This window comes from Acinonyx jubatus, chromosome D3 (genome assembly GCF_027475565.1).
Source record: "Acinonyx jubatus isolate Ajub_Pintada_27869175 chromosome D3, VMU_Ajub_asm_v1.0, whole genome shotgun sequence".
NCBI lineage: Eukaryota > Metazoa > Chordata > Mammalia > Carnivora > Felidae > Acinonyx > Acinonyx jubatus.
Window position 1 is genome coordinate 84,351,008 of NC_069392.1, and position 15,243 is coordinate 84,366,250.

Sequence of the window (15,243 nt, forward strand, 5' to 3'; positions counted from 1 at the left end):
TCAAGGGTCATGAAGGTACTAGGATCCTGGAATCTGCACAGAAATTTCAGAAGTGTCCTCTAGGAGAGCACAAAGATTAAACTAAAACATAAGCTGGTTTGAACCGTAATTAGAATGAATTGAGTAAAATTCAAATACAGCTAAGAGAAAAGATGTTGGCAGTGAGTCCCTGGCATTTCGAAGCATAACTACTATAAGCTAAGTCGTTATTGAGATACTAGCCGACAGCTCCAGACCACTTTTGCCTCTAGTCTGGCTTCCACTCCTGCCTAGTTCCAGGTGAACATACAGATATTAGACACCTATGAAAACCTTCTGGCCCAGGGCACCTGGGTGGCTAGTCAGTTGAGCGTCCCACTTCGACTCAGGTCATGATCTCATGGTTCGTGAGTCGGAGCCCTGAGTCAGGCTCTGTGCTGACAGCTGGGAGCCTGGAGCCTGCTTCGGATTCTCTGTCTCTCTTTCTCTCTCTCCCTCTTTGCCCCTCCTCTGCTCACTCACTCTCTCTCAAAAATAAATAAACATAAAAAAAAAACCCTTCGGGCCCATGATTCTCTGCAGGGAGAGCTCTTAGTGACCTCTGTTCTGCAACCCCCCCGTCCCCAGCCATTCTTCCATTCTGTCCTTCAGCGTCCAGGCCTGACCTACCACCTGTCCTCTCCTTTTCCTTCTGGTGGTTAGAAACCCCTTGTTGAAGATGGCATCTCCTCGGTGTCTACTTGGGCCCCGTTGTTGATGCCTTGACCCTGGGCTGTCCTGTTTCTCATGAAGCAACTGCTTTATTTTTTATTTTTCTGCCTTAAAAAAAAAATGTTTTCTTATTTTATTTTTTTTAAATTTTTTTAACGTTTATTTATTTTTGAGACAGAGAGAGACACAGCATGAACGGGGGAGGGGCAGAGAGAGAGGGAGACACAGAATCGGAAGCAGGCTCCAGGCTCTGAGCCATCAGCCCAGAGCCCGACGCGGGGCTCAAACTCTTGGACCGTGAGATAGTGACCTGAGCTGAAGTCAGACGCTTAACCGACTGAGCCACCCAGGCGCCCCATGTTTTCTTATTTTAATGGACAACACCCTTCCATCTTTCCCAGATCCCAGCACACCAATAAAACACATAAATTCAAATCAAGTATCCGTTATTTCTTACCAATTAATAAGCATGAGTGTTATGTTTGGGACCCTTCTGACTTCCCAAAGAAACAATTTCCTTTATGGTTTATGTAAAGAATACAGTCAGCGTTAGCACAGAAAACCAGGAGCTTCCAGAAAGGGAACGGCAGCGGAAACTGTGCGGGCAACAACGTACTTCTCACCCCCTCAGGAAGGGGAGGTGATTGATAACATGCTGTCGTTCTGTTTTGCCCTCTGATGTGACATGAGTCTGGTCTCACACCCTGGTTCGGTTGTCATTTTCCATTATGTCTGTGTTCCTTCTAGTCCTTTACTGGATTGACTCTTTCAGGAGGCCTCGAGGGAAGCTTTCCTTTTACGGCTAGAGTGATCTTGCCCCCTTGTCCTGTGCTGCTTGAGTTTCTGGAATTGGGAGAAGTCATATAGGCTTGTGAGAGTAAGCAAAAGTTTTCTTTTAAAAAAAAAATTTTTTTTTAATGTTTACTTATTTTTGAGAGAGAGAGAGAGAGAGAGAGAGTGAGAGAGCCTGAGCAGGAGAGGGGCAGAGAGAGGGGGGGACACAGAATCCAAAGTAGGTGCCAGGCTCTGAGCTGTCAGCACAGAGGCCAACACAGGGCTCAAACCCATGAACCGCGAGATGATGAACTGAGCTGAAGTTGGAAACTTAACCGACTGAGCCACCCAGGCGCCCCATAAGTGAATGTTTTCAATGTCTCAACATCCAGTATATTTCTGTCATTATGGAAGGAACAGTGGTTTTCAGTGTGGGGATTGTGCACAGACCATCGGAAGAAGGAAGTAGGGGAATGTTATGAAGTGTCATCTCAGAGTATAGTTCCAGTTGTCAGGGAAATACCTGTTTTTCCCCAGATAGTCAGTTTACCTGAAAATAAGGGTAGAAAATATTACTTTCTATTAAAACAAACATGAATATAAAATGGAATAGAAACAAAAATTTTAAAAGACTTTTGTGGGGCACCTGGGTGTCTCAGTCAGTTAGGCATCCAGCTTCAGCTCTGGTCATCATCTTGCGGTTTGTGGGTTCAAGCCCCACATTGGGCTCTATGCTTATGGCTCGGAGCCTGGAGCCCACCTAGGATTCTGTGCCTCCCTCTCTGTCTGCCCCTCCCCTCTCTCTTTCTCTCTCTCTCTCTCAAAAATAAATAAACATCAATCAATCAATCAATCAATCAGGAAGACTTTTAGGATAGACTAACAACCGTTAACATATTTGTTGCTTTTAAGTTAAAGAATTCCCCACATCCCCAGGGTACATATTCACCTTATTTGTCTTCAGGGGATGATCTGGAGAGAAAGTGTCGGAAGCATTTAAATAGGGTTTCTGTTCAGTGCTGTGGACAGTCGATTCGAGCAAGTGTTTAATTTAAGCCACAAAGTTGATTTCTGTTTTGTTTTCATCAACAGTGCCAAAGGGCATAATTCAAATAAATACTGAGAAAATGCTTAATCATTTCTCCCTTTTGTTCTCATACTCATTGTTGCCATAATCAAACAGCATTTACTAAGCCTTCATATGTACGGTTCTGATTGAGATATGTTATTCTTGTGATAAGCATTAAATAGCATCATTTGTGAAGTGTGTGTAAAGAAATGGTTGAAGTAAAGACAATCACAATTTAATTTCCAATTAGACTAGAAATTGTTCGTAGAAGAGATGAAGAAGGCAGTATTGACCTTGAAGGAGAGAAATATTTGAAACCCGTCACCGTGAGGGGCAGCATGCCGATGTGGCGGAGAAAGCTCAGACATTGGCCAAGAACACCAACACGAATCTGCACCCGTTCAGCGGAGACAGAAGGGAGCAAACTAGCATCTGCTGGGTATCTTGAGTCCCAGGTGCTTTCCCAGGGGGTGTGCCACTCAATCCTTACAACACGGGGAGCAGAGGGCAGTGGTGTTGATTGTGGTCTGTCCTTGGCCACACCGTCGTTCCCAAAGCAGCTTGTGGACTCCTTGTAAAGTCAGGGACTGCACTTGCCATTGCCGCGTCTCCCCTCTGGAGTGTTGAACTGTTGTAGCAGATGTTTCACAAATATTAGTTGCACGATCGAATTTTTACAACTCGAGATTCTAGGGTGAAAAGCCGTTTGCCCAAGACTCTTCCAAATTCACAACTTAAGCCTTAGCTTTTAGCCCACAAGTAATGTGAATTAAAGGTATTCTCCAGCCCTGCTCTCTTTCAAATATTTCTATTTTTTTTAATAACGAGATAAAACCAAGGCCAGGGATGTTGTATTAATATTAGAATATCCAGCTGGTTTATGCTGATAAATGCCAGCATCTCCGCTCATAAGACCTGTGAATTATCATCCAATAAGTCAATGGTTAGATAAGGAGGCAAAATTGTTGAAACTTTTAAGTGATTTTTTTCCATATCCGATGACTCTGCCATAACTTTGCCGCATAAATATCATGTCAAAATGCCACCTTCTTCAGGAGAACTTCTCTGACCATTCAATAGAGGTGACCCCGCTGGAGTCAATGGTGACATCTGATCATTTCACTATGGTGATAGCACTTAACATGTTTGAATTCCATTACTATTCACTGATTTCATAATCAGTTGAGCCACATGGTACCATGAATGTCATCCGGAGTTTGCAGAGAAGGAAACTGAGAACCCAAGAGACACAGTGAGACTCACTATGTTGGTCACACCTACAGTTAGCAGAAGCAGCATACATACCTGGTCTCAGCTCTGAGTTCTCACCCTTGATGGTACCCCAGGGGTACCCCAGATCCCCTTAATTTCTCCCCTTTTCTGCCTCTCCCCAGATCCAGTGCTCCTCTTTGCAGCATCAGGGTCCTCCAGGAAAGAGAAGACATGCCCAGCTGAGATTTTAGGAGAGTTTAGTGGACTATTATTTACGGTGCTGGGAGGCAAGTCACAGAACCAACAAGGAATTGTGAGGGACAGGCCACAGCAGGCAGCATTACCACCCTCAGTGTAAGGGCACAAAGAGAGGAAGTGTGGTTAGGGGGCCCTGAGAGAGTCGGGGGAGGGAGCAGAAAGGTTCAGAAGCTCAGAAGGAGGCTTGGATGGCAGAACCACAGGCATGGCCAGAGGGAGAGACCAACACTCACATCTCCCCACCCCAACCTGTTCACAGGGAGCCTCAGTCTACAAGAGAACTAGGCCAACCCAATGGTGACTCCAAAGTGCCATTTATGGGGGCACCTGGGTGGCTCAGTTAAGTGTCCGACTCTTGAGCTCTGCTCATGTCACGATCTCACAGTTTGTGAGTTCGAGCCCCACGTCAGGCTCTGCTCTGATGGTGCAGAGCCTGCTTGGGATTCTGTCTCTCCTTGTCTGTGCCCCTCCCCAACTTGTGTTCTCTCTCTCTCTCCCTGTCTCATAAATAAGCATTAAAAAATCAATTTAAAATATTTTTTAAAATAAAGTGATTTTACTCTCACGATTTTTTAACAAAGAGGTTCTGCCAGTTTAATTAGTCTTTTATTACCCAATTCATTTACATTTCTCCCTGGATCCCAAGCTTCAGAACCTGCAAGGATATTTTCCAAGTCACCAAACATGCCTGGTGACGAAACTGGCATTAGGTGCATGACCTCACAAAGGACAGTGCCTCCGGAGGAGCAAGACGAGATAGTCCCTATTTCTGTGTTAGCAGACTCTCTTCTCTGGACTCCTCCTGGTAGAGACCAGAAACATTACAAATCCAACTAGATATGTCTTTTCCTTCACACAAGATCTAGTTTTCTTCTCTGCTCGCTAAGCACATCCGTTAGATAACTGTCATTCCCAAGTACGAAGAATAATTAATTCCCAGTTAAGAAAAAAGGTTGGAGAAGCCCCTGGAAAGTCCATCTGAAGCCATCCAGAGACACTTTCTCCCTGTATGGTCAGCATTCTGATGAGCTTTTCAGTAACCATTTCTGTTTTGGACCCGTCTGAAGTAGCAAAAGCGTGGATAGAATGTTCTTTAAATATGTTTTCTGGAAGAATCGACTTTTAGGCTATTTTAGTGACCCTAAAGGCTTATCATTTAGGCTAATCGTATCTCGGAGGGGGTTCAGGTACTCCCAAACCCAACAGGATAAGCCAGGGCCCCAAACTCCACAACGGGGAAGGCTTTTCCTGATAATGGATGGTTACGGGTTAGGATCAAGTGTAATCTGCCTGCTCAAAAAGGTTTTAGGAAAGTGTGTAATTTGCTATTGTATCCTGAAAGTGAGTAGAGAAGAAAAGCATGCAGCTTCCAGGCTCTCCATCAAAACCAACTTCTTTTTTTTTTTTTTTTCCAGAAAAGCTTTTCTGCTTTTGTTGCAATAGCTAAAGAATACTAGAAGTTTCAGATCCCTAGAACATTTACGTAGCTCTGGCCTCCAGCAGTTTTGACAAGATGCACTTGAGGAAAATACCGACCCCATTCGTGACCCACAAAGGAGTCCAGCACCACATTTCTCCGTCTTCCACACCTGCATGCTTACCTGGAGCTCTCTTTGGAGGATTTGCGGGCTTCGGCTCCGTGTGTGTGTGTGTGTGTGTGTCCGTTTTCGGTATATCCCTTGGCTTCTCTGAACGGGTTTCTAAGCACCCCCCTTCCTTCCTTCCTTCCTTTCAGGTCATGGCTTTGGTTCCTCCAAGATGTCGCGCGCACAGACGTTTCCCAGCTACGCCTCGGAGCAGAGCGAAGAGACACAGCAGTCTTTGTCCCGGTCGAGCAGCTACGGGTTCAGCTACAGCTCCAGCCTCATTCAATGACACTCAGAGAGCCTGCTGACCAGAGACACAGTCTGTCCGGACCTGCTTGCAGGGTCACTGCACCCTCTGCCTCCTGGAAGACCGATCGCAGTAACATTGACATGGGCCGGGTGTAGCCCAATCCCAGTGGAAGGTTAAACACTGGAGTTCTGCTTCCTTGACTCTGTGGCTAAGTCCTTTATTTATTGAATTTCTTGGCGGGGGGGGCTGGGGGGGGATCTATGTTTTACAAAAATAGAATCCAAATCGTCCTTTAAATAAAATTCCTGGTTCTGGCAGTAGCAGAAGCCTGGGCACCATGAGAAGTTGCCCACACTGGGTTGTACCTGGGTGGTGGGCATTACCCCTGTCCTCATGGCTCAGCCCTCCCACCTGACGACAGGGTCTGTCCCTAGACATAATGTCACCCACCACAAGCTACATGGCTTGGAAGGTTTTGATGGGGACAAATCCAGCAAGGTCTACTAATGGCATCATAACTCACCATATAAATAAGCCCGGTGACAATTAAGGGAAAATGAGATTTAGAACACACTGTTAAGCAGGGCCTTGTAGCTCTACTCTGTGTGTGTGTGTGTGTGTGTGCGTGTGCATCTGTAGACAAACATAGATATGGATATGGCTATATCCATGTATATCTAACAAGTATATATCAAATGTGTGCTGAGGGTGACAGGATATGCTCACTTACATTGTTGAAAACTGTAATTTGGTGCATTAAAATTAAGATTGTTATGTTGAATAGCTATTTTTAAAATAGTGCTGTAAAAAAAAGGCTTTTTATTAGCAAAAGTATTTACGTAGTCAAGTCTGCTCCTGTGACAAGTATAAACGGATATGTGAGAAGGAGGGACCCTGGAAAACAAAGGAAGCAGTCTAGCTGTCCCACATGCCATGTTACCACGCTGTCTTTCTGCCTCGTACTCCCTTGTTGACGATGTTTCTCTCTCTGGCCATCCCTCTGAACTACGTGAGAAGGATTGGGTGTGATCACCTACTGGCCTCCATTTAATCTCAAGAAAAAGAAAGACTCTAAATGAGAAACTGTTTTTCAAGGAAGGGGAAAAAAAAAAAAAAAATATATATATATATATATATATATATATACACACACCTAAAAAGAACTCAGCTAGTTTGCAGTCAGAAGAACAATGGGCACAGGATTATAGATATCAATTATTTAAAATTTTATAGATGCTGTTCTCAAAGAGCCATTGGTCCCTTGTAATGTGCTATGTCAGCAGAATTTGCTAGGCTTTACTTTCTTTTTAATGGACATGGGTTGGCTGGGATTATAAGAGAAAATGGAGCAAATATAATTTTTTTTTCATCTCTGACATTAATGACAAACCTACAAGGTTTAAAGGGAACTGAAGAATTTGGCTAATTTAATTAGTGTCAACAAAGATACTTTGCCCTTAATTTTGAAGTTCACTCGAGTAAAAATAAAACTTATCCTACCTAGAAGTATCTGATGCCACATGCCTAAATGGTCAGCTTGTAAATACTCCAAGGCAAGTTTAAAGAATAGTGAGCCCAGATCACGTAAGATAAAAACTTCATTTTTTTTCCTAATGGCAAAATTCTTTAAACTGTTAAAGTTGGTCTTTTGAAGGGGTACTTGTTTTGCTGATCTGTAATAAGACTTTCTTTTTTTTAAAATCTCTCTCCGTAGCTTGAGTGCCTATTGACAACCTATTTCAGAGAATGACTATTGAATAGAAATGGTTCTAGGTCCCTCCTAGATAAATTTACACCTAGAGCAACTACCTAGACTCTGAATCTCTCAGATAAGTATGAAAAGCCCATCAAGATGCTAATCATAAGAGTTAATGTGGCTGTGAAAAATAATTATCTTAAGCTTTCAGGGATAAAAAGAAAGTTACTCAAACTCTCTGCACCATGAATTTTGCTGACCCAGCAGAAAAGCGGATGACTGGTTCCTCATGCTGGTGATACAGCCTTCCCTAAAATCCCAGCTTTCGGGGTTAAGCGCCTCCGAATCACTTAGCACATGGCATTTGCTTCTGAAATGCCCTTAGTAAAACACACCAGAGCAACTCCCCGCTGAGACCATTTGAGCACAGCTCCTAGTGGTGCCACATCAGAGCAAGCCTCTCGCCCGCTCACTCAGTTGAGCTGTTGCTTAGAGACCACAGTCACTACATGAGACTTGTGGGGAAAGGCCCTCTGGGGTCCTGGTTCATATCTCAGCTTCATTCATGTGCAAGAAGCACAGACAGGGAGTCCGGGGGTGGGGGGGATTCTGCTCATCAGATGAGTCTGCTCTTGTGTCTATTTGGTGGAAGACACAATACCTGCATGGAATTGCTTCGAGAACACCATTTCCTTGGGATCGTTACCAGTGAGCTTAACTGAAGAGATACCAAAGATCAGGCTCATCGTGGGCCAGTTCATTCTGAAAATAATGTCATCAAAAGCATGTGTGAGAGAAATCTTCTTCCCAAGCCTTTAACCCAATCGTATCACAATGAGAATAATGCTATAAAGTCTCTCACGGTACATTTCTGGAGATTTATTGTAGCATCTGTACTCCTCCATCTCTACTTGTAATCATAGCTAAGTTAAAATTGCTAAATGAACAGAGAGGAGAATTTAAGTTAGCCTACTGTTCTTGACATATGGCAGTGTGCATTGTAATAAAAATGACAAGCAGATAAATCCTCTACAAAAACCAAAGATGAGAGAAAAGTTACTGTACCATTCTCCTCTCCTGGAACTTCATGAAGCCAATTTCACGGGAGCAATTACAATGGTCGTAAACATGTATTCGACTCACTTGAGCTCACAGGTTTTTGACTGAAGAGGCTTCTCTACTTTGTGAGTCATTTTTCTCCCTTCAGAAATTGTATTATACCTCTCCTGTAATTGGGGTTGCTATGAACCAAAGACATCCTTTGGCTCTTTCTGAGAGCGACCCCACTGGGGTTCCAACCAGACTTAGGCACATGAATGAAGACGATCACAGTTTCCGTATCAGGTTGGAAGAGACCAGTGGTGAAGGAACTTGACACAAGTGATCGAGGCTCTTCTGAGAGCAGAGAAAGCCCGGAGGGTCCACACGGCTCATGGAAAGATGACACAGGGGGATTCAGTTTTTATGTCCCCAAGTTTTCTCCTGAAAATCTTAATTATTGCACCCATTGTATTTAAAGTGTGGAAAAGTGTAAAATAACCTTGACCCAATAGTTGACCACACTGGTGGGGGGAGGGGAGTGGGAAACACATCTTTCACTTATTCATCCAATGAGTAATAGGCACTCAGAACTAAGTTATTTATGCAGGTTGCAAATACTTATGAATCAATAAGTTCTGGCCACTGCCACAATTTGAACTTAAAGAAATAAGAAATGTATATTTACTTATGTACTAGGGAAGATGCTGTTTGATAGAGCATGTGAAATAAAGTGAAACATATTTATAAAAAATAAACCTCACTTTTTTTCACCAAGTAGTAACTAGAGTACTAATCCTAGTAGCTTGTACAATTTTTCTCTGTCTTCGTTGGGCGATTATGTTTGAAAATCATTTATCACCTATAAAGTGGTCAACCACTAATACTTTCTGTCCAATATAGAAGCAGTGGACTGATAAATAATGTTACACTGTTAATACTTTTTACAGATCCAATTTATTTACTGCATGTGGTATCTTTAGAGTAGATATTAAAAACACATCATAAAAATTGATGTCTGCCCCTCATTCTTTGGCCAATATCTCAGAAAACTTTGTAAAAAAGCATGAGTACCCTACTCCCTAGATGATTTGAGCCACTGACTAAAATCAACCATTAATGCTATGTGAAAACAAGCTAAGCGAATTATATTCTTATAAAAAATTGTAGTCCAGTTTTGATGATGATAACACAGCACAATAAAAGGGCAATATACAATCAGTGGGGCTGAGCTTTAGGCCTTGAACACGTTAGGTCTTATAACAAATATTATACTTAAAACTGCTCAAAGTGAAAATGATACATTTTTCTCCAATTCTATTAACATTTGTCGATCAATATCTTGCAATTTCAAATTACTTTATCAATCACTAACTGTACGTTACTATCCCCCAACCTTGGTCTTCTCCAAATAGATACAAATCGGTCACTAGATTTACAGTAATAATTATAATACAAGGTGATGTGCCACATGGATGAATTCCTAGCCTATGAAATGTATAGAGTGCAATTTCCCATGAAGGGGAAGAGGAGGACAGGACCAGTTTAGGAGGGCAGCAATTTAGATAAAATTATAAAGACTCCAATGAAATGTCCGAAGTAACACTAAGACTCTACTCTCTGAACATTCTAACCCCGGTTCCATATCACAGACTTGGCCTTCTTTGACTAGCTTCACCCAGTACTGAGCATGCAATTGAAAGAGGACGTCAGTTTCACCATGTTTGAAGTGACCACAGAAAGACAACGTATAACTACCAACCATTATGCTTCCTTAGGTTTAGTGAAAATTACTGAAGGTGAAAGAATGCGTAACAAAATCCCCACACTGAGATGTCTCTTCAGTAACCTGAGGATCGTTTTTGTATGGCCAACGTCATTAGGGTTTCCAAATGAAAGTATGTTATCAGTGACACTGGCTGGGGGCTAAATATGTCTGAGGAGAGCAACATGTGTGCATTCCCCATGAATGTGTTTGAAAGATTAACCCACCCTTTTCTCCCTGAAACTACCACAGATCCTTACTTTCTTGCTTGAGAATGTGAACCTTTGGTGTATCATTTCTACAATTATTACAACTTGTTGAGGCAGTAGCTAGTTTACAGACTCTCATGGAAGTATCATGACGTGTTGGGCACATTTTCTAGATGGGCAGGATGCTAGCTGGTTTCTGGAATCAATCATGTAGAATAAAGGTCCCAGGTTACACTCTACTCAGGAGGAAACCTGGATGTTGTCACTTATTCAAAGGCAAAGAAACAGTAGTTTTGTCCACTTCCAGGCTCCTGGTCCAGCATTGTTTCCTTGTCTCTATCTTGTCTCCCGTTTAGACATAGTGGGAGTTGAGAAATGCCACATGGCCTCTAAATAAATAGGCCCTGGAACATTAAAGTGTCTCCTCAATTGTTTCAGACGTTCCTAACCCTTCTTGGACTCATCACCAACAATGTCAATAGAGAGGCTTTATGAGGCAAATCATTAGTCTTGTAGGTCATGAATGATTGGTATAAATTCTATGACTCTTACATTGTCACCCAGTTCTTGTTGGAGATTCAAACCTATTTATTCTAAAGTGATAGTCAAAGTAAAAAAATAAATTAAGTGTATATGTTTTGTATTCCTACTAATTCATCATATTGTAATCGTGATTATTATTTCGGGGATCTTTATCTCTCTGTAGCACTTTGGCTTAATTATTTATGGCATTTGTCACAATGTTGTTAGATAACATCGGGGCTACATTTTGTTTCATGTGAACTTCAAAAATCTTCCATTCGCAATTGAAGTTGGAAAATGACTCTTTTTATAATGAAATAGCTTGCATATCAAGTTTTTCTTTATACACTTCATTAGACAACTATTTAACTGAAGTCTAGAGAAATGAGAACTAGGTTAAAATTACTAAGTAATATGAAAACCACACTTTACTCATGATTTTCATACACTTTTCCCTAGTTTGAGATTTTAATATCTTGTACGCATTTAAAGGCGAGGGAAAGTACATCTGTAATAGAAATATTACAGCTTCCTTCTAATAATTCTGTTTAATAAGTTTATATTTTACCTTCTCTTCTATCCCTACAACACTATATCCCCTATTCTAATTTTAAAAACAATGAATAAACTTAAAATTTTTAATAGTTATTTGGGGCTAGTTTTAGTTGTTGATACAATGAACTTTTTCCATCTGTTCTTTGCTTTTAGGATGCTTTTCCACTTAAAGAGAGCATAAAACCAGCCCTTTTTGTGTGCACAGAATCGTGCATACAGTAAGGCAAGGATCTACCCTGACCTGGCAGTTGTGTGCACATTGGGATCAGATTGCTTCCCTAATACCCTCACGATCCACAGCCTCTTAAGACTTGCTTATTTTGGGGAATCTGAAATTTAAAAGTCTAAATTCACTAAAATAAGGTGAATTGAGATGATGACTCAATTATTTTCTTTCAAAAGTCGCTGCAGACTTTCTCTCAAAGAAAACAATGTGAGAGGGCTCCTGGGGTGTTTCAGTATCGTTAACTGTCTGCCAAGTGGACTGAAAGGCAAGGAACATGAAGAATAAAATGACAACAGCATCTTGATGTTAAATATAAATCAAAAATTAGCATGATATAGGTCAATATGAAATAATTTGGTTAATCAAATTCAGATTTACATATCTATTGCGTAATTCAAAGAACAATGCTTATTATTATCAGCGGGTTCAGTGGGAAGAAGGCTCTAAATTTTTGTGAAGACCTGAAGTAGAGAATACGGATTCTTTCCAGTTATAACGCACTCTATATTATTTTGGTAACAGCGGGCAGTATATAAATCACAACAATGAGTCCACCTACTCCCTGACAATAAATGAGCGTAAAGGCCAGTATCATCCTTACTACAGAAAACAGAACTCCCAGGACCTGCAGAGGCCCCTTGGACCTTCTCCACACAAACCCTAACACGCACACACACACACACGCACACACACACACACACACACACAGGCACTTTTTTTACTTTTGACCTACTCTACATGTGCCACACTTGTTATATTTTTCCTGGATCCACCCAGAATTATCCCATCTTTTGGAATCCTTATCCTTATGAATCTTCACAATATATTAAATTATGTGTTATATGTTTTCTTTCTATAAATTCTTTTAAATTAACTTATACTGTGTGAGGTCTTATACTGTAAAGAGATGTCATGTGTCATTGATTAAATATAATGTTTATGATTATTTTGATAAAAAAATAACTTTGGACGCTTAGGCCCTTGTTAAGGAATAAAATATCCATTACAAATTTGCTTCTATTGGAAATTATATGAGTTGGCATACCTTATTTTTGGTCGCAATTTATTCCAGATAAATAATAGGTTGGGGGCGTCTGTACTTAAATACTAGTTGAGCCACCTTTGGAACAGAATGCAAAGGAATAGCTGTCCCTGAAACCTAAATGTGAATTTCTGGCAGAACAGAAAATGTTACAATAATGAGGCAATAATAAAATTAGGAAATTACATTATTTTTAAATCTGTCTGCGTGATTTTTCCCCTTGGTAAAATGAAATACATAGTTCAAGAATTACCTCCTCTGAATTCATAGTTTCTATATCTCAATCCTGAATAGACACCCCAATCAATCCTTATGAATGTCTTACTCATAATTCTAAGAAATTGACAACTGATATGGCTACAAGGAGGGTAACTTACAGTTGTGCAATATTAAAATGTCCTCCATCTCTACAAAAAACAGGTGAAAAATACTACTTTACATCACAGCTTTGCGTGATTGAGATTTTAAACATCTAAATTAATGGTTTTTACCCATGTGTTACTTAATATTGTTAGCACTATAATATTATATGATTTCCTTACATTTTTATTATCATGTGATGAACTGTAACTATGTAATTAAACAGAATTTTGACAATCATAGTTTCCTAACCTTTAGAATGTCACTTATTCCTTCATTCATTGGTTTGTTATTTTCAAAATAAAGTAAAAGAAGGCCCTTTATTAAATGAAAGATTACTGAGAACTTATTATGCATTCCCAGTGTTTTCCTAATCTTATGTTATAACATATAATTTTTATTAGGTCGACCGTGGTTTGTTGGAATCATAGAATATTAATATGACAATGGCATTGGTGATCAATACTTTTATCTTCTAGTGAAGTGATATCCAGAGTTTTTAAGTGGCTTTCACGGTGTCACAAAGCTAGAAAACAACTTTCCCTCCAGCGCTGGGCTCACCCTTTAACAACCAAAGAACATTACTGAAAATGAATATTTGGTAGACAAAGATTTCACATCAGAGATGAAATGTGTAGAGTCATGACCACACTCCATATTGATGGCTTTATTCTTTTCCATGCCATGATATTGAATCCTTTGTCCCTTGGATTTAAACCTGTCTGGAAATACATTTACAGAATCTATTTCTCAAGCTTAATCTTTAAATATTAGCCAGGCATTTGTTGTTAGTTCACTAGATTCATTAGTAGTATTCTTCCTTTTGCAGAGTCCTGTCTTTAAAGAGAGTACCAAGCCTTCCATCTGTCTTTGATGGTCAGAGACACCAGAGTGAGGGAGGAAGCCTGGATCGAGCAGTCATAATGCTAAAACGGGGTGGATCTGGCCAAAGTCATGCCTTTGAAGAAACAATGAAAACTGTAGGAGAGCTCTCAGTTCTCTGCAGCCAGTACAAGTTTGGAACATGTTTGGGAGGGGCAGTGATGACAAAAATGCCCCTTCTTTCTGAATGCTGAACAAAACATAGCCGGATATGGATTTTTGGTGCCACTTTCATAACAAGTTGGTGATGTGAATTTGATGGATTTATCTTCCTCTTTTTTCTCACTATTGAAATCATGAGGACTATATTTGCTGGGGAAAGTCTTCATGAAAAGTGCAAAGGTGTGTATAACTTGGAGCGGACATCCAAGAAGATATTTAATAAATTCATGTGACAGGGCACAGCCCAGGAATAGTAACTCCACTATATTTGTAATGTACTAAGAAGAACAAAACCAGGGGTGCTTGGGTGGCTCGGTTGAGCATCTGACTCTTGATTTCAACTCAGGTCATGATCTTGTGGTTCATGTGTTCAAGCCCCGTGTCCAGCTCTTTGCTGACAGTGTGGAGCCTGCTTGGAATTCACTCTCTCCCTCTCTCTTTGCTCCCCCCGCCGAAACTAAATAAATAAACGTAAAAAAAATCAAATAGTCCCCCCAAATGGCAAAACTGCTATCCTTATTTCTAAGTTACTCATGAAAAACATTAGATAAACTTACCGAATTTTTATATCCCTATGGTAAATTATCAACATAAATGTTTGAGCAAGACCTAGGTGGAATATCTGAACATTCATGAAAATATGAATTATCTTAATATCTAGGTGTTTCAGGCTGCTGCTTTATACGATCAGGAAAGCTAGTCAGTCACTAAATGCTCACTGAGGGTTTACCATTTACACAACAGGAGTAAAGGGTATGCAGTATCGCCTGGGTCTTGGTTCTTGCCTACTTTTAATTACTCACGAGGCACATCAGTGTCAGGAGGAAGCCACAGCACATGGGTATTTGGCATCCACAGAAGACATGAGATGGCAAGAAATGAGGGAGTTGGGAAAGGCGAGAGAAGCCAGCCTCCCTCGCTTCCTAAATACCTTTCTCAAAGCTGTC

At 40.8% G+C, this 15,243-nt stretch overlaps 1 protein-coding gene across 1 annotated transcript in view; it reads left to right on the forward strand.

The window, feature by feature from the left end:
* The window catches only part of DOK6 (docking protein 6), a 365,783-nt gene extending 352,693 nt beyond the window's left edge, over nt 1-13,090 (forward strand). The window contains exon 8 of the mRNA XM_027069157.2: nt 5,739-13,090. Coding sequence (XP_026924958.1) covers nt 5,739-5,878 — 140 coding nt within the window. The 3' untranslated portion in view covers nt 5,879-13,090. The remainder of the gene's footprint in view (nt 1-5,738) is intronic.
* The last annotated feature ends 2,153 nt before the right edge of the window (nt 13,091-15,243 follow it).